The sequence below is a fragment of the Bos indicus genome, chromosome 21 (assembly GCF_029378745.1).
Source record: "Bos indicus isolate NIAB-ARS_2022 breed Sahiwal x Tharparkar chromosome 21, NIAB-ARS_B.indTharparkar_mat_pri_1.0, whole genome shotgun sequence".
Classification (NCBI taxonomy): Eukaryota; Metazoa; Chordata; class Mammalia; order Artiodactyla; family Bovidae; genus Bos; species Bos indicus.
The window spans coordinates 28,963,369-28,988,285 of record NC_091780.1 but is presented as its reverse complement, the minus strand read 5'-3'; the positions used below and the strand labels follow the sequence as shown (position 1 = coordinate 28,988,285).

The following is a 24,917-nucleotide window of genomic DNA, read 5'->3' as shown; positions in this document are numbered from 1 at the left end:
TTGTCCCTTGTTTCCCTATTTTCCCAAAACGCAGATGTACTGGATGGAGCCCTGGCAGCCATCTTGTGACTTTGAAAATGGAAGCAATATACTAAAGAATGCAGAGCAGAAATTTTAAAGTGCCTGGATCTCTCATAACTTTGTGGAACCACCTTACCAACTCCATACTGCAGCCCAATGGATTTTTAAGTTTTCATTTGTTCAAGCCGCTGCAACAGGTTCTCAGTACTAACACCAACACCCTTCCTAACTGATACATCCTATAACTCTGCATGTTTACTACCTAACAATCTGAAGATCATAAGACAGACTTTTACTAACCAACTACTATGTGTAGTAAACTGGGAAAGTTTCTCTGTAGGGAGCTCAAAAATGGATCAGACAAAGATCCTGTCTGTCACAAAGTTGCTGTCTACTAAAACAGCTAAGGCATGTCCTCCCTACAGTAGTGATACAAGAGATTAATAGAGACTGAAGAGGATGAAAGGGGAGCTGGCAATAAGACATCAGTTTAGAAGAACATCCTGAAGAAGGTGAGGTATGTAGGTTTCAAACAAAGCAAGCTTGAAAAAAAAAATGCCATCAGACTACAGAAGAGAAGAAGAAAATGTCTCATTTCCTTGAGAGAGGAATATGATTGATAATTCCTTCTTTCTAACTATTTTCTACACAATTTAGTTGAATATAAGAGCCAGTAGAGGTCAAAACAAGAATGCCATTAGGAGTTTTGCCAACTCTTGAGCATTCCCGTGGAAGAAATTCCTCATCTCATGTCAGAGGAAGGAAACTATTGAAGCAATATGACAGCTGTTACTTCCACTAAGTGGTAGCTGAACCATTTAGCCCTGGGACTGACAAGAGCCAGAATTGATTGCCTGGCCGTTCATCAAATCCAACAATGCAGGAAGTGAGCAGGTGTGCATCCTGGCACTCCCCAGAGTCCCTGGGTTCTTCTCCTACACTCAGTTGCTGTTTTTATAATACAGAGAGCATTTCCCCCTGTTGCTGCTGCTGCTGAATCGCTTCAGTCGTGTCCGACTTTGTGCGACCTCATAGATGGCAGCCCACCAGGCTCCCCCGTCCCTGGGATTTTCCAGGCAAGAACACTGGAGTGGGTTGCCATTTCTTCTCCAATGCATGAAAGTGAAAATTGAAAGTGAAGTCTCTCAGTCCTATCAGACTCTTAGCAACCCCATGGACCTCAGCCTACCAGGCTCCTCGGTCCATGGTATTTTCCAGGCAAGAGTACTGGATTGTGTTGCCTGCCGGGAGCAGGAGCTCTGCCCGTGGCAAAGGTCATGAGGAAGGAGGCTCAGCATATGCAAAGGCAGGATTGAGCCTCAGGAGTCCCCCTGGAAATTCTCGAGCATCTACCCCCAAAACCAGTCTGCCTACTTTCTGCTTTGTGCTCTCACCTACACCTCTGACTTTATGGGGGGCTGTCCCCTACTACCTCTCTCTGAAAAAAAGAGTTAACTTACAGCTCCAGTTAATAAAGTTCCTGGGTGTGATAGTGTTTCAACCTACAAACTCCTTTGGAAGTCCTCTGCTGCTGCTGCTGCTGCTGCTAAGTCGCTTCAGTCGTGTCCGACTCTGTGTGACCCCATAGATGGCAGCCCACCAGGCTCCTCTGTCCCTGGGATTCTCCAGGCAAGAACACTGGAGTGGGTTGCCATCTCCTTCTCTAATGCATGAAAGTAAAAAGTGAAAGTGAAATCGCTCAGTCGTGCCCAACTCTTAGCGACCCCATGGATTGCAGCCTACCAGGCTCCTCGGTCCATGGGATTTTCCAGGCAAAAGTACTGGAGTGGGGTGCCGTTGCCTTCTCCGATTGGAAGTCCTCTAGCCTGCCTGAATAGGTTTTTCCGGCCACATGTGATGGCTCAGAGCCTCCCAACTGTGAGAGGCATGAGATGTTCTAAACTGTCTAAATACAGATTCCTTTGAGCAGTTAAGATTGATTAGAAATTGTATTGGTGAAGGGTTTTTCACTTGTTGGGCCAGTGTTTGCTGCTAAGTTTCCATATCCCTTACCTGCTGTGTCTCTGGCAGTGTATTGATTAATATAATTGGTGTAAGCAGTAGCTTTAATGTTTGTAACGTTGGACCCTTGAGTTAATTCTTTTTCTTGTTAAAGCCCACCACACCTTTGCCCTATAGGAATGCAACGTTATCTAATGCTTTTGGAGGGTGGCGCCTGACTAATCACCTTTAGAGAAAAATAAGTTTTCTGAAGAAAGTGTCTTAAATGTTAACAGGCATGCAAATCACCTAAACTTTTGCATATGATAAGTTTGCAGGAAGAAAACCTGGCTTACTGCATGACTCTACCCCTTCCCCCATTATCCTCTATGCATAACTTAAGGTATAAAAACTACTTTGGAAAATAAAGTGCAGGCCTTGTTCACCAAAGCTTGGTCTCCCCATGTCGTTCTTTCTCTCACCTTTTGGCTGAATTATTCAGCTGCTTTTCTCCACTAAATTTTCTCACTGAGCTATCCTTATTTAACCACTCTTTATATCTTTAATTAACATTTAAATAAGCTGTTGTTTCCTGATCACCGATGCCGTCTCCCCTTTGAATTCCCTGGATCCACCGGGGCTGGACCCCGGCAGTTGCCATTGCCTTCCTCCTGTTACTGTGTATGAAAATAGTCTTCATAGCCTCTACCAAACTTCAGTTCAGTTCAGTTCAGTTGAGTCACTCAGTCATGTCCGACTCTTTGCGACCCCATGAATCGCAGCACGCCAGGCCTCCCTGTCCATCACCAACTCCCGGAGTTCACTCAGACTCACATCCATCCAGTCAGTGATACCATTCAGCCATCTCATCCCCTTCATCTCCTACCCCCAATCCCTCCCAGCATCCGAGTCTTTTCCAATGAGTCAACTCTTCACATGAGGTGGCCAAAATACTGGAGTTTCAGCTCTAGCATCATTCCTTCCAAAGAAATCCCAGGGCTGATCTCCTTCAGAATGGACTGGTTGGATCTCCTTGCAGTCCAAGGGACTCTCAGGAGTCTTCTCCAACACCACAGTTCAAAAGCATCAATTCTTCGGCACTCAGGTTTCTTCACAGTCCAACTCTCACATCCATACATGAACACGGGAAAAACCATAGCCTTGACTAGATGAACCTTTGTTGGCAAAGTAATGTCTCTGCTTTTTAATATGCTATCTAGGTTGGTCATAACCTTCCTTCCAAGGAGTAAGCGTCTTTTAATTTCATGGCTGCAGTCACCATCTGCAGTGATTTTGGAGCCCAGAAAAATAAAGTCTGACACTGTTTCCACTGTTTCTCCATCTATTTCCCATGAAGTGATGGGACCGGATGCCATGATCTTCGTTTTCTGAATGTTGAGCTTTAAGCCAACTTTTTCACTCTCCACTTTCACTTTCATCAAGGGGCTTTTTAGTTCCTCTTCACTTTCTGCCATAAGGGTGGTGTCATCTGCATATCTGAGGTTATTGATATTTCTCCCGGCAATCTTGATTCCAGCTTGTGCTTCTTCCAGTCCAGGGTTTCTCATGATGTACTCTGCATATAAATTAAATAAGCAGGGTGACAATATACAGCCTTGACATACTCCTTTCCCGATTTAGAACCAGTCTGTTGTTCCATGTCCAGTTCTAACTGTTGCTTCCTGACCTGCATACAGATTTCTCACTTATTTTACATTTATAATTTTGACCAGTCTGATAGGATTGTAGAGGGTCTCATTGTGGTTTTAAGGTGCATTTCCATGAATACAAAGCAGGCTAAACATCTTTGATGTGTTTATTACACATTTTTTTGGTTTTTCCAGTAGTCATGTATGGATGTGAGAGTTGGACCATAAAGAAGGCTGAGTGCCGAAGAATTGCTGCTTTTGAACTGTGGTGTTGGAGAAGACTCTTGAGAGTCCCTTGGACTGCAAGGAGATCCAACCAGTCAATCCTAAAGGAAATCAATCCTGAATATTCATTGGAAGGGCTGATTCTTTGGCCAATTCTTTGGCCAAAGCTCCAATCCTTTGGCCACCTGATGCAAAGACTGACTCATTAAAAAAGACCCTGATGCTGGGAAAGATTGAAGGCAGGAGGTGCAGAGGACAACAGAGGACAAGATTGTTGGTTGGCATCACCTACTCAATGGACATGAGTCTGAGCAAGCTCTGGGAGATGGTGAAGGACAGGGAAGCCTGGTGTGCTGCAGTCCACGGGGTTGCGAAGAGTCGGACATGACTGAGTAACTGAACAACACCAACAATTACACATTTGGAGCAGCTTCCTGTTCAAGTCCTTTGTGCATTTTTCTAATGAGTTATCTGCCTTTTTCTCACTGGTAGGCATTAAAAATTTTATATATTCTTGATATGAATCCTTTGTCAGTTATTTCATTACAAATGTCTCTAGTCTTCAGCCTTATGATGATGAGGAAGATGTCTTATTGAGGAGCTCTTAATTTTAATGTTGTCTTACTTATTCATCTTTTTCTTTATGTTGAAATACATTTTATGTAATATTTAAGAAAGCTTTCCTTTCTCCCAGGTCTTGAAGATATCCTCCTGTATATTCTGTTGAGGTCTTCCCAGGTGGCGCTAGTGGTAAAGTATCTGCCTGCCAATGCAGGTAGATGTAAGAGATCCAGGTTCAATTCTTAGGTTGGGAAGATCCTCTGAAGAGGGCATGGCAGCCCAGTCCAGTATTCTTGCCTGGAGAATCCCATGGACAGAGGAGCCTGGCAGGCTACAGTCCAAAGGGTCGCACAGAGTTGGACACAACTAAAGTGGCTTAGCACCTGATCTATTTAAAGTACTATAGTTTTGGTTTTCATGTATATTTGCTTATAACTGATTTTTATGTGTAATGAAAGATACAGGACCATCATATTCAGGGTTTTTCTCATATGAAATCCCAATTGTTCTGGGACTGATTAATGAAAAGCCATCCTTTTGTCACTTACTTGCAATGGCAGCTCTGTTGACTTATCAAGTGTCCGTAGGTGTGTAGGTTTATGTTTGTGTGCTCCCTCTGGCCCACTGATCTAATTGTCTGTCCCTGAACCAATAAACAGCTTCTTAGTTATTACAGTGTTGTTTTAAGTCTTGACATCTTAGGGGGCAAATATGCCCATCTAGTTTGTTACAGTTTTGTAAACCCTTTCCAGTTCCATATAAACTTTAAAATGTTAGCCTAGTGTAACAACCACATAAACTATTGTTTTTATTGTGATTACATTGTATCTATATATTAATTTGAGGAAAACTGATATATATATAATAGTCAACCTTCTAACCCATCAATTCAGTTCAGTTCAGTTCAGTCACTCAGTCGTGTCCAACTCTTTGCAACACCATGAGTTGCAGCACGCCAGGCTTCCCTGTCCATCACCAACTCCTGGAGTTCACGCAAACTCATGTCCATCAAGTTGGTGATGCCATCCAGCCATCTCATCCTCTATCGTCCCCTTCTCCTCCTGCCCCCAATCCCTCCCAGATTCAGAGTCTTTTCCAATGAGTCAACTCTTCGCATGAGGTGGCCAAAGTACTGGAGTTTCAGCTTTAGCATCAGTCCTTCCAAAGAACACCCAGAACTGATCTCCTTTAGAATGGACTGGTTGGATCTCCTTGCAGTCCAAGGGACTCTCAAGAGTCTTCTCCAATACCACAGTTCAAAAGCATCAATTATTTATTATACTTCTCTATATCTTCTTTGATATCTCTCAATAAGATTTTATAATTTTCTCTATAACATCTGTTGTTAGATTTTCTTCCTAGATCCTTTGTATATTTTGGTACCATTGTAAATAGTATCCTTTACTTTTTTTTCATTTTGCAAATTTTTGATGCTAATATATAGAAATGCAATTGATTTTTTTGTATCCAGTAAACTTGTTTAACTCTTTTATTAAGTCTAATAAAATATATCTTTAGTTTTATTTTGAATTATCTATTACATATGAACATTATATTCTAATAATAATAGTTTTGTTCTTTCCTTTATAGTTCTTACACAACTTTTTTTTTTCTTATACTTACTTACTTCATTGGCTAGGACCACTGCTACAATGCAAATAGTGATGAGGATAGTAGAAATTCTTGTCTTGTCCTGTTCTCAAAATATCACCATTAAGAATATTTGCTGTATGATTTTTGAAGATAACTTTCAAGAATGTACCCTTTCATTCTCACTTTGAGAAGAATTTTTTTTAATCATGAAAGTATGTTGGATTTTATTAAATGGTTTTTCTACATTTACTGAGAAGATGTTATGATTTTCTTCTTTAATATGGTAGCACGGTAGATTATATTAATTCATCTTCTAGTGTAAAATGACCTTGAATGCCTGGGATATAACCAACTTGATAATGATGTGTTATCCTTTTTATATACTGCTAGATTCACCTTGCAGATATTTAAGATTTTTGTGCCTATGTTCATCTAGGAGATTGCCTATAATTTTCTTTTCATGAACTGTGTTTGCCAGGTTTTAGTATCAAGGTTATACTAGTCTCAAGAGCTGGTGATTCCTCTTTTTCTATTTTCTGAAAGAATTTAAGATTAATAGTATTTTTTTCATGAGTGTTCGGTAGAACTTGCTGGTGAATTTGAGCCTGGAACTCTTTCAGGATGAGCATTTTGGGCTATGGATTTCATTTCTCTTAATTATTAGAAGTAGGAAGGATGAACATATGGCTTATCCTCCAAAATGTAACACTTCTGAGAATTAAAAGGGTTATTAAAACAATGAATAGATATTAATCAATGATGGGCATAAACTGGGACTGTTTTGGGCAAAGTGAGATTTATGGATATCACAATAGTAAGATTTCCTATTTCTTCTTATATGTTTCCTATTTCTTGCTGAAAAAAATAAGTTATGTATTTTTTTTCAAAAACTGTCCAATTTGTCTAAATTTTTCAAGTGTATTGGTACAGAGATTTCATATCAATCTTCTTTTTATTTAACATGTTCCTCCCCCAACACACACATACCAGCTTTACTGAGGACCATGTTAATCTTACATTGTCTTATTTATATTTGTGACATCTGTAAGTGTGTCTCTTTTTTGCTTCTGGATATGCTTATTTGTGCCTTAGTTTCTTGATCACTCTTGATAGAGATACTGTTATTTGTTAAAATCAACAAGCAACTTTTGGCTTTGTTGAACATCTCTGCTATGTAATTGTTTTCTGTTTTTAAAGTGTCTCCTTTTATCTTCATTACTTCTTTCTTGCTGATACAGCTCTAACTTCTTCAGATGAATATTTATTACTTAGGTTTCAGACCGTCTGAAGGCAACTCACTTTGGGATTGTGTGTTACTCTTTCTGAACTGCATTCATAAATTTTGACATGAAATATTTTATTATTCTGTTCAACATATTTTCTAATGTTTTCTTAATTTTGTTTTGATGCATGGTCATTTTAGGTCTCTAGCATCTGGGGTTTTTTCCTCTTTCTAATTTTTCTGATTTTTAGTTTGTCTTATGGTACAACCATGCTCTGTATGGTTTTGAACTGTTGAAATATTTATGTTTTGTAAATGTTCTGTATGCACGAAAAAATAATGTATTCTACAGTAGTTATGTAGAGATCTCAGTATGTCAATTTTATTATTTTATTCAAACTTTTTCATGTCTACTCATTTTTGTTTGTTTTTTCTGTTAGTAACTAAGAGATGTAGTGCCAAAAGCAGCACTCCTTCTATCCTTATAGATTTGTCTGTTTCTCCTCGAAGTTCTTGGAGCAAGCGATGGCACCCCACTCCAGTACTCTTGCCTGGAAAATCCCATGGACGGAAGAGCCTGGTGGGCTGCAGTCCGTGGGGTCACTAGGAGTCGGACACGACTGAGCGACTTCACTTTGACTTTTCACTTTCATGCATTGGAGGAGGAAATGGCAACCCACTCCAGTGTTCTTGCCTAGAGAATCCCATGGACAGAGGAGCCTGGTGGGCCGCTGTCTATGGGGTCGCACAGAGTCGGACACGACTGAAGCAACTTAGCAGCAGCAGCCTCGAAGTTCTGTCAGTGTTACATATCCTGAATTCAGTTCAGTTCAGTTCAGTAACTCAGTCATGTCCAACTTGTTGCAACTCCATGGACTGCAGCACACCAGGCTTCCCTGTCCATCACCAACTCCCAGAGCTTGCTCAAACTCATATCCATCGAGTCAGTGATACCATCCAACCGTCTCATCCTCTGTCACCCCCTTCTCCTCCTGCCTTCAATCTTTCCCATCACCAGGGACTTTTCCAATGAGTCAGTTCTTCGTATCAGGTGGCCACAGTATTAGAGCTTCAGCTTCAGCATCAGTCCTTCCAATGAATATTCAGGACTGATTTCCTTCAGGATGGACTGTTTGGATCTCCTTGCAGTCCAAGGGACTCTCAAGAGCCTTCTCCGACACCACAGTTCAAAAGCATCAATTCTTCGGCACTCAGCTTTCTTTGTGGTTCAACTCTCATATCAGTACATGACTACTGGAAAAACCATATAGCTTTGACTAGACGGGCCTTTGTTGGCAAAGTAATGTCTCTGCTTTCTGATATGCTTTTTAATATGCTGGGTTAGTCACAGTTTTTCTTCCAAGGAGCAAGTGTCTTAATTTCATGGCTGACGTCACCATTTGCAGTGATTTTGGACCTGGACTGTAGCTCAGTCATGTCCGACTCTTTTCGACCTGGTGGACTGTAGCCCGCCAGGCTCCTCTGTCCATGGGATTCTCCAAGCAAGAATACTGGAGTGGGTTGTCATTTATTTTGGAGCCCAAGAAAATAAAGTCTCTCACGGTTTTCATTGTTTCCCCATCTATTTGCCATGAAGTGATGGGACTGGATGCCATGATGTGCCTTTTTTTAATGTTGAGTTTTAAGCTAGCTTTTTCACTCTCCTCTTTCACTTTCATTAAGAGGCTCTTTAGTCTCTCTTTCCTTTCTGCCATTAGGGTGGTGTCATCTGCATATCTGAGGTTATTGATATTTCTCCCAGCAATCTTGATTCCAGCTTGTGCTTCATCCAGCTTGGCATTTTGCATGATGTACTCTGCATATAAGTTAAATAAGTAAGGTGACATATATACAGCCTTGACATACTCCTTTCCCAATTTGGAACCAGTCTATTGCTCCATGTCTGGTTCTAATGGTTGCTTCTTGACCTAAACACAGATTTCTCAGGAGGCAGGTAAGGTGGTCTGGTATTCCTATCTCTTTAAGAATTTTCCACAGTTTTTTTGTGATCCATACAAAAGCTTTGGCGTAGTCAATGAAACAGAAATATGTGTTTTTCTGAAACTGTCCTGCTTTTCCTATGATCCAAAGAACGTTGGCAATTTGATCTCTGCTTCCTCTTCCTTTTCTAAATCCAGATTGAACATTTGGAAGTGCTTGGTTCATGTACTGTTGGAGCTTCGCTTGGAGAATTTTGAGCATTACTTTGCTAGTGTGTGAGATGAGTGCAATTGTGCAGTAGTTTGAACATTCTTTGGCATTGCCTTCCTTTGGGATTGGAATGAAAACTGACCTTTTCCAGTCCTATGGCCACTGCTGAGTTTTCCAAAGTTTCTGGCATATTGAGTGCAGCCCTTTCACAGCATCATCTTTTAGGAGTTGAAGTAGCTCAACTGGAATTCCATCACCTCCACTAGCTTTTTTGTAGTGATGCTTCCTAAGGCCCACTTGGCTTCGAATTCCAGGATGTCTGGCTCTAGGTGAGTGATCACACCATGGTTTTCTGGGTTATTAAGATCTTTTTTGTATAGTTCTGTGTATTCTTGACACCTCTTCTTAATATCTTCTGCTTCTCTTAGGTCCATACTGTTTCTCTCCTTTATTGTGGCCATCGTTGCATGAAATGTTTCCTTGGAATTTTTCTCTAATTTTCTTGAAGAGATCTCTAGTCTTTCCCATTCTATTGTTTTTTTTTTTTCTATTTCTTTGCATATCCTGAGGGTATATGTTGAAAAATATACAAATTGAAGATTGTCCTGTAGTTTCAGCAATGGAACCTTTTATTAACCATGAATCAATATTCTTTGTATGTATGCATGCTATGCATGCTAAGTTGCTTCAGTTGTGTCCGACTCTTTACGACACTATGAACTGGAGCTTGCTAGGATCCTCTGTCCATGAGTGGGTAGCCATGCCATCCTCCAGGGGATCTTCCTGACCCAGGGATGGAACCCACGTGTCTTATGTCTCCTGCATTGGCAGTCAGGTTCTTTACCACTAGCACCACCTGGGAAAACCTTGACCTCCTTTACTGCTGCAATTTTATTTTCTTTAAAAATATTTTCCCCCTTAATATAGCTATACTATTTTTCTTTGGTGTAGAATGTATCGGGAAGTCTTATTTAATAATGTCACTTCCAAATTTTCTCTATCCTTAATCCTTATACTTCTAAGATACTTTTTTTGTAAATAACACACAGGTAGAATTTGTCTTTATGAAGTCTGAAAATCTTTGCTTTTTGACTGGGGCATTTATTTCATTTATATAAAATTTAATTAGTACTACATCATGAATGCCATGATATTGCACCACTCCTAAAGGCACAGTTCACATCGTACATATATTTGCACTGAAAACTTATTTTGTGCTTTCTACTTGTCATACCTGTTGCACTTTTTTGTCCTTTTTTTTTTTTTTACCTTATTTTGAATTTACTGAGTATTTCAGTTATTCCAATGTTGTCCCCTCTAATGTTGCTCCTTGGAAAGAAAGCTATGGCAAACCTAGACAGTGTATTAAATACAGAGACATTACTTTGACAACAAAGGTCTGAAGAGTCAAAGGTGTGGTTTTTCTAGTAGTCATGTACAGATGTGAGAGTTGCACCATAAAGAAGGCTGAGTGCCAAAAAATTGATGCTTTTGAATTGTGGTGCTGGAGAAAACTCTTGAGAGTCCTTTGGACTGCAAGGAGATCAAACCAGTCAATCCTAAAGGAAACAGTCCTGAATATTCATTGGAAGGACTGGTGCTGAAGCTGAAGCTCCAATACTTTGGCCACCTGATGCAAAGAGCTGACTCACTAGAAAGATCCTGATGCTGGGAAAGATTGAAGGCAAAAGGAGAAGGGAGTGGCAGAGGATGAGTTGGTTAGATAGCATCACCAACTCAGTGGACATGAATTTACCAAACTCTGAGAGATAGTGAGGGACAGGGGAGCCTGGCATGCTGCAGTCTATGGGTCATAAAGAGTCTAGCAACTAAACAACAGTCACCCGGTTAAGTAGTTTAAGAAGTTATACATTCTGTTAATTTCTTTTAGTAGTTGTCCTTGAAATTATAATACGCCTACTTAAGTTAATGAAGTCTGAATAAATCCCTTAATTTCTTCCTGCATAATAAAAGAAATTTAGAACAGTTCCCAACTTACAATCATTTTTCCACGAATTTTAGCTATTCTTGTTTAACCCTTGAAGACATTATTATTATTCTTTTATTAATCAGTACCTGCTTAGATTCACTTTACTGTTTATCCCTGTGTCTTAAACCTACCATCTAGGAAAACTTTCCATCTGACAAACGTGTTATTTCAAATTTTCTCTATTGAAAGTCTGCTGAAGACAAACTAAAATTTCAAGACAAATTTTTGTTTGACTGAAAATGTCTTTGTTTCACCAGCATTCTTAAAAGATATTTTCAGTGGCTGTAGAATTCAACTCTGACTCTTATTTTCCTTCAGTGCTTCTGGCTCCTGGCTCCTGTTACTGCTCCTGATAGACCAGCGTCAGTGTAATCACTGCTGCTGCTTCCTTTCTTAAAAAAGAAAAATTATTTATTTTTGGCTGCGCTGGGTCTTCCGTTGCAGTGTGTGGGCTTTTTCTAGTTGCGGTGATGGGGGACTACTCTCTCGTTGCTGTGGGGAAGCTTCTTATTGCAGTGGCTTCTCTTGTTCTGTTGCAGGGGCTTATTGCTCCATGGCACATGGGATCTTTCCAGATCAGGGATCGAACCCTTGTCCCCTACACTGGAAGGAGGATTCTTAACCGCTAGACCACCAGGGAAGCCTGTTCTTTCTTTTTTTTTTTTAACTTGAATTTGGTGTGCACCAGCAACTATTTTTTTTTTAATATTTATTTATTTTGGCCTCACTGGTTTACAGCATGGAAAGCTGTATTGCAAGGCATCTCAGATTCCCACTGGAGATGTAAGAATGCTTAGCAAAATTAAATAAATTGAAAACCTAGGCAAGTATCAACTCTGGGTAAAATTAAAAGTTGTATAAGAAAGGAAATATAATCATGGTACAATACTATGGTCAGTACTAAGCAATCTTATGTGCTTAGTCACTCAGTTGTGTCTGACTGTCAGACCCCATGGACTGTAGTCCACCAGGCTCCTCTGTCCCTGGAATTCTCCAGGGAAGAATACTGGAGTGGGTTGCCATTCCCTTCTCCAAAGGATCTTCCCAACCCAGGGATTGAACTTGCATCTCTTGAATTGCAAACAGGTTTTTTTTTTTTTTACCACTGAGCCACCAAGGGAAGCCCCACTAAACAATCTTAAATAGTCCCAATAAGTAAGTATATAGATTAACCAGTAGTGTTGATGATCCACATGGCAGGATGTGTGAGTCTCCTGCCTGAGGTCACTGTAATAAGGAGCCTGGTGGGGAGGACAGCTTAGTGGCTCAGCACTCAGTGTACAGGCTTTCCCACATTCCTCCCCTTTTCAGCCTGACAGCCCACCCTACTGTACTGATTCCACTCTAGTTTATCTCCTGGGACCATTCCTCCATTTCTGCAGGACAGAGGAAGAGTGTTGCCTAACAGATGGGGTGGGAGGGGATACCAAAAGAAATGACATTTCTTATTTGATCTTTTGAATGAAGTCCCTGTGTTCCATGCTTCTTGTCTCCCTCATCTTCGTCCATCTTCCGTGGTACCTGGTGCCTCCCCGGTATTCTTTAGCATCTCTGCAGGGGAAGAGAGCCTGCTTCATGACACCACCCTGGGTAGGTTCTTGGGTGAACCCCTTCCTTCTGCTGAAACGTTTACTGCTTTTATGCTGCTTTCAATTTCTTCTTTAAAAAAAAAAAAGAACAAAACACTGTTATTGATTTCCTTTTCTTTTTTTTTAATGTGGGCCACTTTTAAAGTCCTTATTGAATTTGCTGGGCTTCCCTGGTGGCTTAGACTGTAAACAATCAGCCTGCAATATAGGAGACCTGGGTTGGATCCCTGGGTTGGGAAGATCCCCTGGAGAAGGGAATGGCAACCCACTCCAGTAATCTTGCCTTTGAGAATTCCATGGACAGAAGAGTCTGGCGGGCTACAGTCCATGGGGTCGCAGAGTCGGACACAACTGAGGGACTAATACTAAATTTGTTATAATACTGCTTATATTTTTGTTTAGGTTTTTTGGCCCCAAGACATGTGGGATCTTAGCTCCCCAACCAGGGATCAAACCTGTATCCCCTGGATTGAAAGGCTGAGTCTTAACCACTGGACTGCCAAGAAAGTCCCTGCTTTCAGCTTCTGAAATGGGGTTTTAGGTATCTCCAGGTTTCAAGGAAGATGGAATTTTTATTTCCCTTTCTTATGCTTGTCCTTTTTTTTTTTTTTTGTCTGTGCCAGGTGTTCACTGAGGCATGCGGGATCTTTTAAACTTATTTGTTTTACATTGGAGTATACATGTGGAATCTTTAGTTGCAGCATGTGAACTCTTAGTTGCCACATGTGGGATCTAGTTCTTCTGACCAGGGATCGAACCCGGCCCCTGCATTGAGAGTATGGGAGTCTTAGCTATGGACTACCAGAAAAGTCCCTGTGCTTATCCTTCTGAGCTGATTTTCAAGAGAGAAGAGAAAGGGGGAAAGAATGTCACCACCTTAAAACTGAAAGTCCACGTTGTTGGTAACACTTAACATGTGGGCGACAGCCCAGGAAAATCACTGTTGACATGAACTGGAGGGATGGGAATACAATCTAGCATCTCCACATGACTGTGGACAGGTCCCTTCCCAAAAGGACCTTAGCACCTGGCGAGTGAGTCACAGCTCCCACCACTCCTTGTGGACAAACCCCAGCCACCTTCAGGCTGTGACTGCCTCACCCCACTGGCTTTGGATATGTGAGTCCAGGCCCAAGGAGTGACACGTGACAGGGAAAAGTCACTGGAAGAGATGAGGCCAGGGCACTGAGAGGCAAGACACATTGAAGTCTTTTAAAACTACACTGGAAAGGAGAAGTCATTTTCCTCTGAAGCACTGGCTATCCTCTGAGAATCTGCAGCACATTTTAATGTCTTTGACTTTGTAGAATGATGTCAGTTTTCCAGCGGTAGTATTTATCTACACTGCATGCAAAACTCCACAGGTAGTTTTTCCTCATTTGCTAGGATAATGAAATACTTTATGAAAAGTCATAGTCTTTCATTTTGCATTTGTGCCCTCATGCAAATTCATCAAATATTTATTGAGTGCCTGCTATATACCAGACCCAGTTCTTTTTGTCTTGGAGGTATAGTAGTAAACCCTTTCCCTGGACTTGGGCTTTGAATGGTGGTTAAGTTTTAGAATTCAACCTCTTTACTTGATTTAGTTCTGTTCAGATTTTCTGTTTGTTCTCGAGTCAGTTTCAGTAGTTTGGTCTTTCTGGACCCTTTCCCATTTCATCCAGGTTATTTAATTTGTTGGCATACGATTACTATAGTATTCCATTCAAATCTTTTTTATTCCCATAAGATTGGTAGTGATTTCCTTTCTTTCATCCCAAATATCAGTAATTTGCGTTTTCCTCCCTTTTGCCCCCCTTGGCGTTTAGCTAAAGGTTTGTCAATTTTATCGATTTCTTCTAAGAACCAACTTTTCCTTTTGCTAATTTTTCTCTATTGTTTTTCTATCCTCTATTTTGGTTCTTTCCACTCTATATTATTTTTTTTCCTTTTGCTTGCTTTAGGTTTACTGTACTCTTCTAATTTGTTAAGATGGAAGGTTAGGCTATAAATTTCAACTCTCTCATCTTTTAAACTATTGAGATCACAATTTTAAATTTTCTTCAGAGCACTGCTTTAGCTGCATCCAAGCTCTATATTATACTTTTTATCTCAGTCATAATTTTTTCTAATTTTTCTTATGATTTCTTCTTTGCTCCATGGGTTATTTGGTTTGGGGGTGCTTTAATTTCCATATGTTTTTGAATTCCCCAAATTTCCTTCTATTACTGGTTCCTAATTTGATTCCATTGTGGTTGGAGAACATACTTTGTATGATTTTATTACTTTTACATTTATTGAGAGCTTGCTTTGTGGCCTAATGTATGATTTATCCTGAAAAATGTTCCATGTGCATTTGGAAAGAATGTGTATTTGACCATGTTGAGTACAAATGTTCCACAGATGTGTTAGGTCTAGTTAAATACTGGTATTGTTCTCGACTTCTTTTTCCTTGTTGATCATCTGCCTTATTCTATCCATTACGGAAAGTGAGGGTGTTGAAATCTCCAATTATTATTGTTAAATTGTTCAGTTTTCTCCTTTGATTCTGTCAGTTTTTGCTATTTTGGGGTTCAGCTGTTATGCACACAAGTGCTTCCCTTTTTAAAAATATATCAGTATTTACTTTTTTTTTTAATGTTTCTTTCTTTTTGGCCATGCTGGGTCTTCACTGCTGCACCCTGGGGCTTTCTCTAGTTGCGGGCTTCTCATTGTGGTGGCTTCTCTTGTGGAGCACAGGCTCTAGGGCACTGGGGATTCAGTACTTGTAGCTTCCAGGCTCGGAGAAGGCGATGGCACCCCACTCCAGTACTCTTGCCTGGAAAATCCCATGGACGGAGGAGCCTGGTAGGCTGCAGTCCATGAGGTCGAGAAGAGTCCGACACGACTGAGCGACTTCACTTTCACTTTTCACTTTCATGCACTGGGGAAGGAAATGGCAACCCACTCCAGTGTTCTTGCCTGGAGAATCCCAGGGATGGGGGAGCCTGATGGGCTGCCGCCTATGGGGTCACACAGAGTCGGACACGACTGAAGTGACTTAGCAGCAGCAGCAGCAGTTTCCAGGCTCTAGAGCACAGGCTCAACAGTTGCCCAGTGGCATGTGGGATCTTCCTGGAGAGGGATCCAACCTGTGTCTCCTGCATTGGTAGGCAGATTCTTTACCACTGAGCCAGCAGGGAAGCCACACAGGCATTTCTTAAATGTTATGTTTTCTTGATGGATTGACCTGTTTGTTAGTATAAAATGTTCTTTATTTCTAGGAACAATTTATAGCTGAAAGTCTAGTTTGATATTATTACAGCCACTTTTTTTTTTCTTTCTTTTTACATGGTATATGTCTGTTCTTTTACTTTCAACCAATTTGTGACTTTAAAGTGTCTCATAGACGGTATATAGTTGGATCGTGTTTTTATATATATTTTGTCAATTTCTCTTTTGATTGGAGTATTTAGTATATTTACATTTAATGAAATTACTGATAAGGCAGGATTTATGATTGCCATTTTGCTATTTGTTCTCTATATATGTCTTTTTGTTTGTCTTTTTCCTTATTATTGCCTTCTTTTGTGTTATATATTTTCTACTGTAGTATTTTAATTTCTTTGTTGTTTCTTTTACTGTATTTTAAAGAGTCATTTTTAATGGTTGTGTTGGGGATTACAATTAACTTAAAATAACCTAGGTAGAATTAGCTTATTTATTATTATTTATTATCAATACTAACAGTTTTATTATTATTATATTATATATATATATTATACTAACAGTTTTAATAAATGTTTAATATATTTAATATATATTATACTAACAGTTTTAATATTATTAACAGTTAGAACTGGACATGGAACAACAGACTGGTTCCAAATAGGAAAAGGAGTTTGTCAAGGCTGTATATTGTCACCCTGCTTATTTAAATTATATGCAGAGTACATCATGAGAAACGCTGGACTGGAAGAAACACAAGCTGGAATCAAGACTGCCGGGAGAAATATCAATCACCTCAGATATGCAGATGACACCACCCTTATGGCAGAAAGTGAAGAGGAACTGAAAAGTCTCTTGATGAAGGTGAAAGTGGAGAGTGAAAAAGTTGGCTTAAAGTTCAACATTCAGAAAATGAAGATCATGGCATCCGGTCCCATCACTTCATGGGAAATAGATGGAGAAACAGTGGAAACAGTGTCAGACTTTATTTTTCTGGGCTCCAAAATCACTGCAGATGGTGACTGCAGCCATGAAATTAAAAGATGCTTAGTCCTTGGAAGGAAGGTTATGACCAGCCTAGACAGCATATTAAAAAGCAGAGACATTACTTTGCCAACAAAGGTTCATCTAGTCAAGGCTATGGTTTTTCCTGTGGTCATGTATGGATGTGAGAGTTGGACTGTGAAGAAAGCTGAGTGCTGAAGAATTGATGCTTTTGAACTGTGGTGTTGGAGAAGACTCTTGAGAGTCCCTTGGACTGCAAGGAGATCTAATCAGTCCATTCTGAAGGAGATCAGCCCTGGGATTTCTTTGGAAGGAATGATGCTAAAGCTGAAACTCCAGTACTTTGGCCACCTCATGCGAAGAGTTGACTCATTGGAAAAGACTCTGATGCTGGGAGGGATTGAGGGCAAGAGGAGAAGGGGACGACAGAGGATGAGATGGCTGGATGGCATTACTGACTCGATGGACATGAGTCTGAGTGAACTCCGGGAGTTGGTGATGGACAGGGAGGCCTGGCGTGCTGCAATTCATGGGGTTGCAAAGAGTCGGACACGACTGAGCGACTGACCTGATCTGATCTGATCTGATTATTCATAGTAGCTTAATTTCAGTAGTACACCCAAATTAAGCTCCAGTTGTGCTCCATTCTCGCTCTTCTCCTTTGTGCTATTAGTATTATTATCATTCCAATTACATATAAGTACACATATATAAATGTACACTGTTTATTTAACTTATATTCAGAGTACATCATGTGAAATGCCAGGTTGGATGAATCACAAGCTGGAATCAAGATTTCTGGGAGAAATATTAACAACCTCAGATACGCAGATGATACCACTCTAATGGCAGAAAGTGAAGAGGAACTAAAGAGCCTCTTGATGAGGGTGAGAGTGAAAAAACTGGCTTAAAACTCAACATTCAAAAAACTAAGATCATAGCATCTGGTCCCATCACTTCATGCCAAATAGAAGGGGAAAAAGTGGAAGCAGGGACAGAGTTTATTTTCTTTTTTTTATGCCTTCAATATTCTGGTAGGTAACTTACAACTCTTCCTTTGCCTTCACTTTCTGCTGGCTCGGAGCCTTTAAGTCAACATGAAGTGAGAGATTAGGGCCTTCTCAGATATTTCAAGAGTGTGCACAGTCTTTCACTGTGCATGGCATTCTGGATTCCCAGAAATATGTCAGAGCTAGCTTTCAAGGCACCCTATGGACTCTCATTCCCCATTTTTGTTTTCATTTTTTGATTAACCTCTTGTTAGCCCCAATTGGTTTTACCACCTCAGGCAGCTGTGATGTTGAACAACTGCTGTTGATTATTTTTTGACAAATGCCCTAGGGATAGGACTGTTTGCACACAGTGAATTCTGAAGCAGGTCAAATAAAGATGAGCCCTGTGAATGGAGCTGCCAACAGGTCAAATAATGACAACTCTCCAGGGATGGGGTTTTAGGAATATCTAAATCCATTCTTCCCATCCAGTGGCTGCAAGTCTACTGGGTTTCAAAGCTACTATTGTTATGAGGCTATTAGTTGCCGAGGCTATTAGTTGCCCAGGCTACCACAGAACCGGATAGGAGGGGTTGGGAATTGGGCAAGTTACAATGCCATCAGGGTCATTGTTCCTATCAGGCTTTAGTCATTTTTATTGAAAAACAGTCTTTGGATGGTTGGAAGCCTTTGGTTAATGTCCGGAGTTCTGAAAAGGTTGGTTTGATCATTTAAGCCAGTATTCTTTTTTTTTTTTACAGAGAATCAGATTTTTTTGCCATTCTGGAAGTGCTTCTGCCAGATTTATTTTTATCTCTCTTTATCCTGAATAGATCCCCTCAACCTCCAGTTCTCTAAATCCTTGATAGTGCAGTATCTTCATCAGATATCTTACATCTTACATTTTCATCAAATATCTTATATCTTACATTTTCATCAAATATCTTACAACAATATAGCAGGGTGGTACAAAAGACCGAGCACATGTAAGAAATGGTAAATAGATAAGTGCAGGTCCTGATGTCTTTTAAAAGGTCTTCTCCCTAGTATATACATTTGAAGTGTGAAAGATCTTCCAATCCCTCATTTTATGTGAGAGCTAAAACGTCTGAATAAACAAAAGTGAAATAGATTCAGACCTAGTTTTCCACCAAAGTGGCTGTGAAATTAAGTTAAGAGCCTAAGCTAGGAGATTGTTTTGTTCTAATTTTCCTATGTGCTAATTATTTTGGAAATAAAGCATTTAAGCAGAGATACATGAGAGAGACATTGCAGAGACAGTGGGATGACATTTGATCATTCTGCCTGGTGGGTGAACTTGTTATCTGTGCTCTTCATATACATAGACAGACATACACAGACTGCTTCCAGGCAATCCTTGCTTTGAGGGTTCAGATATGCCTGAAGTCAGCTACCATAGTTTAATTCAATAATACCAGCGGATCAATGATATGGTTCAAATTTCAGTTATCACGGCATACTGTGAGTAAATGTGTGTAGTACCAGCTCATCTAGTACCAAGCTGACACCAGCTTTTTAGTCCAGAAATCACTACACAACAGGTACATCATGGCCAGAGAGCAACTGAAGCAATTCTTCAGAGCTGTCAGTATTTGGTCTCTGAACATTTTTTAAAAATTAACTTTTACTGAATTTACTTTACAATGTTATGATAGTTTCTATTGTACAGCCACGCTTTTTTGGACTTTCTTCCCTTTCAGGTCACCACAGTGTATTAAGTAGAGTTCCCTGTGCTGTACAATATGTTCTCATTAGTTACCTGTTTTATACATAGTAGTAAGCCTTTCTTCTGGGCTTCCCTCCTGGCTCACAGGGTGAAGAATCTGCCTGCAATGCAGGAGATCTGGGTTCAATCCCTGGGTTGGGAAGATCCCCTGGAGGAGGGCATGGCAACCCACTCCAGTATTCTTGCCTGGGAAATCCCATGAACAGAGGAGACTGGCAGACTACAGTCCATGCAGTGGCAAATAGTCAAACAGATTAAGCAAATAAGCACAGTGTGTATATATCAGTCCCCATCTCCTAATTCAACCCATCCTCCTCCCCTTGGTATCCATACATTTTTCTCTACATCTGCATCTCTATTCCTGCTCTGCATGTAGGTTCACTGTACCGTTTTCCTAGATTCCACACGTGCGTTAATACATGATATTTTTCTCTTTCTTGCATACTTCACTCTGAATGACACTCTCTAGGTTCATCCAAGTACAAATTTTGAGCATTTTTAAGCTCAGACACTGTCAGCAAAGTGTGTCATTGTGTTGCCTCCTTTTCTCCTAGTGATAAACCCACACAGCCTTGTTAAAAGAACACCCAACCTCCACCCACCATCCGCCCCTACCCGCCCCACAAGCAAAAAACAAAAATAGGTAACTGAAAGATAGAATTGGGCGACAAAGATGGAAGTGCAGCAAAGAAACAAAAAAAAAATGATAAAGGTGGAAATGACATGAAATATGCATGGAATGTAACAGGAGTTATATTTAAAAAAAGGCAACTGTGGGAATGCTGACCTCGACACCTTTCCAAAGATGCCAGATTTGCCCCCAGGGGAATGCACGAATGAAAAGAGGAAAGAGGCTTGGATAAAAGGATTGTACGACGTCCCAGAGGACAGACGAGGCATTCAAGGCACTGTGACAGGGAACGCCCAGAGGATAACGTGTTGAAAGTGATACAAACAGGACGTTCTGCCAAGACACGGAAAAGATGCTCTCTGTGCACAAAACGACACGTCCACGAGAAGACAAGCCCCGTTCAAGCCACTCCTGTTAAGCTTTTCCTGCACAGAAAGAAAACAGTTCAAGTCTTCGTGTGTGTGACGGTTTACAGTATAAGCAGTGATTAGTTTTGCTATTTTTCTCATTTCTCTACACATTCCTAATCATCAGTGAAGAGTTAGGAATGTCTCGTGGAACAATGCTAGTTTTCCTCACGTGCGATGAAGATAGTTTCGTACTTCAGGGTTCTGTCCACGGCCGGCGAAGCCGGCTTGTGTGCACACGCACCACCCATACGTACAGCACACGGACACGCGTGCAATTTACACAGCGAGCGTCCACACACTGCAAGGTGGAGCCCAAGTCACGGCGACAGCTACTGGGGGAGATTATAAATGCAGAATAGTCCTTTTCCTCTCTGGATGGTTGTGATTGGGCTTCTGCGGGAGGCAGTGAGGAGTGAGCTCCCGCCAAGAGCTGAGGGAGACGAGGCCGCAGAAAGGGGGCGGTGCGGTGCGGGGAGGGAGCGGGGCACTGCGGGGAGGGGGCGAGGCCGCGGGGGCAGTGGGGGAGAGAGCAAGGGGTGGGGCGGTGCGTGAAGCGGGAGGCGGTGCGGATGGGGCGGGCGCTGGGTTCTCCCGCCGCTCGGTACCGCAGCCCTGCCAGCTGGCCGCCCGGAGGCGCGCGGACGCCGCGGGCCGGTGCGCGGCGCGGGGGCGGTGGGGCGCGGGCCACGCACGGCGGCGGCTGGAGCGGCGGGCACGCACGCACGCGGGCGCGGGGCGGCACGCACGGCCGGACGCACGGCGGCGGCGGCGGCGGCGGCGGCAGCAGGGGGCGCGGGCGGCGGGCGCGGCGGCGGCGGATGGCCCAGGGCTGACTTATGCGGCGCCTGGAGGGGCTGTGTCTGCGGCGGCGGCGGCGGCGGGGCCCTGGCCGCGAGCGGAGCGGGGACAAGATGAAGTACCAGAAGTACCTGACGGTGCTGCAGATGGCCATCGGCGTCACGCCGTCCAACCGCGGCAGCCTGCTGCCGCTCAAGAGGAGGCTGTGGTGAGGGCGGGGGCCGGCGCGCGCGGGCGGGGGGCGCGCTTGTCCGCTCAGGGACCCCCGGACCGCGCGACCGGGAGGGGCCCGGACCGCTGCAGACGGAGGGACTGCGCCGGCGGGTCTGGCTGAAAAGTCCAGCAGCTCTCGCGCTGCGTTTCCTGCGGCGCCTCCCATCTATCGGCTGCAGGTCGGGGTCATCGTCGGTGGAGGGGGGCGGTCCGCCCACCTGGAAGCCGCTAGAGAAAGGTGTCCGGGATCACCCGGAACCGTGTACACACGGGATCATCCGTCGGATTGTATCCCGTTTTGTTAGCATGTAAACATGTCACAAGAATCCCGGTGGTCACCCTGATGTTCCATCCACTTGAGAGTTGGATGCCTGGTTCTGTCACAAGGGAAACGGTTCAGTAGAAAGAATGATGATGTAGAAAAAAGGTGTGATGATCATGGGATTCGGTGGTCATTTCAGTTAAAAAATGCGTGCTTAATACAGTCCCATAGAGTTTGATTCAATTCAATTGAACATAGTCCAGTTTAATTTGAAGGTGATAGAGAAAGGAAAAGAGGCTGCTTTTAGGCAATGTAGAAAACTCATATCAGCTTTGTAAAACAAAATGGAATAACCATCCAAAGAACACAAAGATTGAGCGGTCAGGAAAAAAGAAGAGCTTAGAAAAACAGTCCCAATAGTGGAGAATTTTGAAGGTAAGACCAAAATACATGAGCAGCGAAGTTTACATTTCTGCTGTGCCACTTACTGTGTGACTGTAGACAAGTTAGTGGAGAGTCTGTTTTTTCTGTAAAATGGAAATGATACTCTCTACCTTGTGGGGTCGTGGGTAGATGAATTGCCATGGTCCGTGCATAGTGCCACTCTCCCAGCTGCATAGTAGGTGCTGAGTAAATATTACTTTCTTCCCGTGAAACCCCTTCCCCCGCCCCCAGTTGTTCGGAAAAAGAGAAGTTTATTTTTGCAAAAGGTATTTTAATTTGAAGAACAGCAAGTGACAACACCTGGAAGACTAGGCTGGTAAAAATCGACAGTCACTGAATTAAGAAATGTCCATGGAAGAAGACTTTAGCATATGTATCAACAATATGTCATTATTCTGAAGCGACAAGCAATAACGTTTGAAGATGACTTTCCAGATGGATGGGTTACAGAAAAAGAGAAAACAAAGCCAAAGTTGGCACCAACAGTCTTACCCTCAACTCAGCTTTCCTCCTGAGTGCTTACCAGTATGGAACATGCTGCGCATTTTATCCCTCCCCCCCCCCGCCAATGTAAGTAGTATGGGGCCAGGGCATTTGTCTGTTTAGTTGATTACTAAATTCCCTACAACTAGTTTCCAGTACAAATAGATTCTCAGAAGATGTGTGTTTGTTGAATTGGTGAATTCTTCATAATGCATAAGTGGGAAAGAAAGTTGAGGAAATTTTTTTTTTTTACAGCTGTTCTGAGTGGCTTGCAGGACCTTAGTTCCCTGACCAGGGACTGAACCCAGGCCCTCAGCAGTGAAAGCACAGAGTCTACCCACTGGACCCTCTGGAAAGTCCCAAGGAAATTTTCTTGATGTTACATTTAAAAACCAAGATGTGGATACAATGTTTGAGGAGCTGTTCTGCATGAATATTAGCAGTGATTGGTCACAAGGTCAGGAAACTAGGTTTATTCCTTCTCATCACTGGAGTACTGCTTCTGAAACTACTGTCCCGAGTATAGTTTGTGAAGACAGAACAAAGAAAATGAAATCCAGGTAATGTTTGTACTCTAGAGATTCATGTTTGAGGCAGGCAGTGACCTGGGACCAACATTAAAATCCGTCTTATGAAGAGACAGCCTGAAAAGATCAGGGAGATTTTGTTGAGCTTTCCCCAGTCTTAAATGAGCATTTGAGAATTTCTATCTAATGTTAAGTGGATTTGCGAATGTTCATCTAGTTTCTCCAGTGGCAAAGTGAAGAGCACGCTCTATGAAACTCTGGAGTGGGTGGTACTTTTGAACACAGATGCGTAATCTTTTATTAAGTCAGAGAATATTGTGCCATCTGGTTCCTCTGTCTCTATGTCTTATGGAATTAATTTTCTAGGTAACATTTTATTTTCTAGATGGCATTTTGTTTTGCCAGTATCCTAACAACTGCATGTGGAGAATTGGAGATGAAAGGCAAAAGCACTGTTATTTGTCTAGATGTGTATATGGGTTCTGACCTCAGAATGGTGAGTGGAAACTAGTATTCGACATCGACAGTGCATTCAGACCTTGGGATGCACCAGCTTGTGTCCGTTTATGAAATGTGAGGTCATAGCATGGTCATTGATCATGGCTTGTGTGAAGCTTTATGTGAGGACGTTTAGAAAGATATGTATGCTCCCTGCATTCCTCTGTCTTAACTCTTACAGTCTATGTGGGAAGACTGCTCGCTCACAAAGCTTACGCCTGTCCAAGTAAAGCTTAGGCTTGAGAGGGCCAATGCTTTGGCCCCACTCTCCTCTCTGGTCTGGCCATTTGTGCACATCTGCTTTCCTCTCTGCAGTGTCCTTCTGTCCTTCTGATTGGCTCTGCACATCCTTAAAGGAGTACACACTTGCAGACACTTTTACATGGAACCTGAAGGGGACACACTCCACTGCGTCAGTGGAGCCTGCAGGAGCCTACTTCTTGAGGTTCCTTCTCCAAGAAGTTTAGTACATGGGAGTGTTTGCAGTGTTTGGTTCTGAATCATTACTGTTCACAAAGCTGGGACTCAGGCTTGTTACCTGAAGGAGACATGAGTTCGTGTGGCTGCTGCCTGCCCTAGGGCCTCCAGTGAAAGGTCAGTGATGATCAGAAGCCATAGAACACAGTGCTTCCTAAAGACTGTAGCAAATCTCCAAAAGCAACAGAAGTTTATTTTCTCCCAGTTCTGGGCCCAGAGTCTGAAGTCAGTGTTGGCAGGGCTGTGTTCCCCAAATACCCTGGGGAGAAGCCTTCCTGTCGCCCCTTGCGTCTGTGGCT

General features: G+C 42.1%; 1 protein-coding gene across 6 annotated transcripts in view; it reads left to right on the top strand.

Annotated features, from left to right (window-relative positions):
• The first annotated feature begins 21,727 nt into the window (after nucleotides 1-21,727).
• TJP1 (tight junction protein 1) overlaps nucleotides 21,728-24,917 on the top strand; it is a 259,464-nt gene continuing 256,274 nt past the window's right edge. For all 6 annotated transcript variants that reach the window (XM_070775278.1, XM_070775275.1, XM_070775274.1 and 3 more), the window contains exon 1: nucleotides 21,728-21,922. In XM_070775278.1, the coding sequence (XP_070631379.1) occupies nucleotides 21,753-21,922 (170 nt within the window). In that variant the 5' untranslated portion in view covers nucleotides 21,728-21,752. The remainder of the gene's footprint in view (nucleotides 21,923-24,917) is intronic.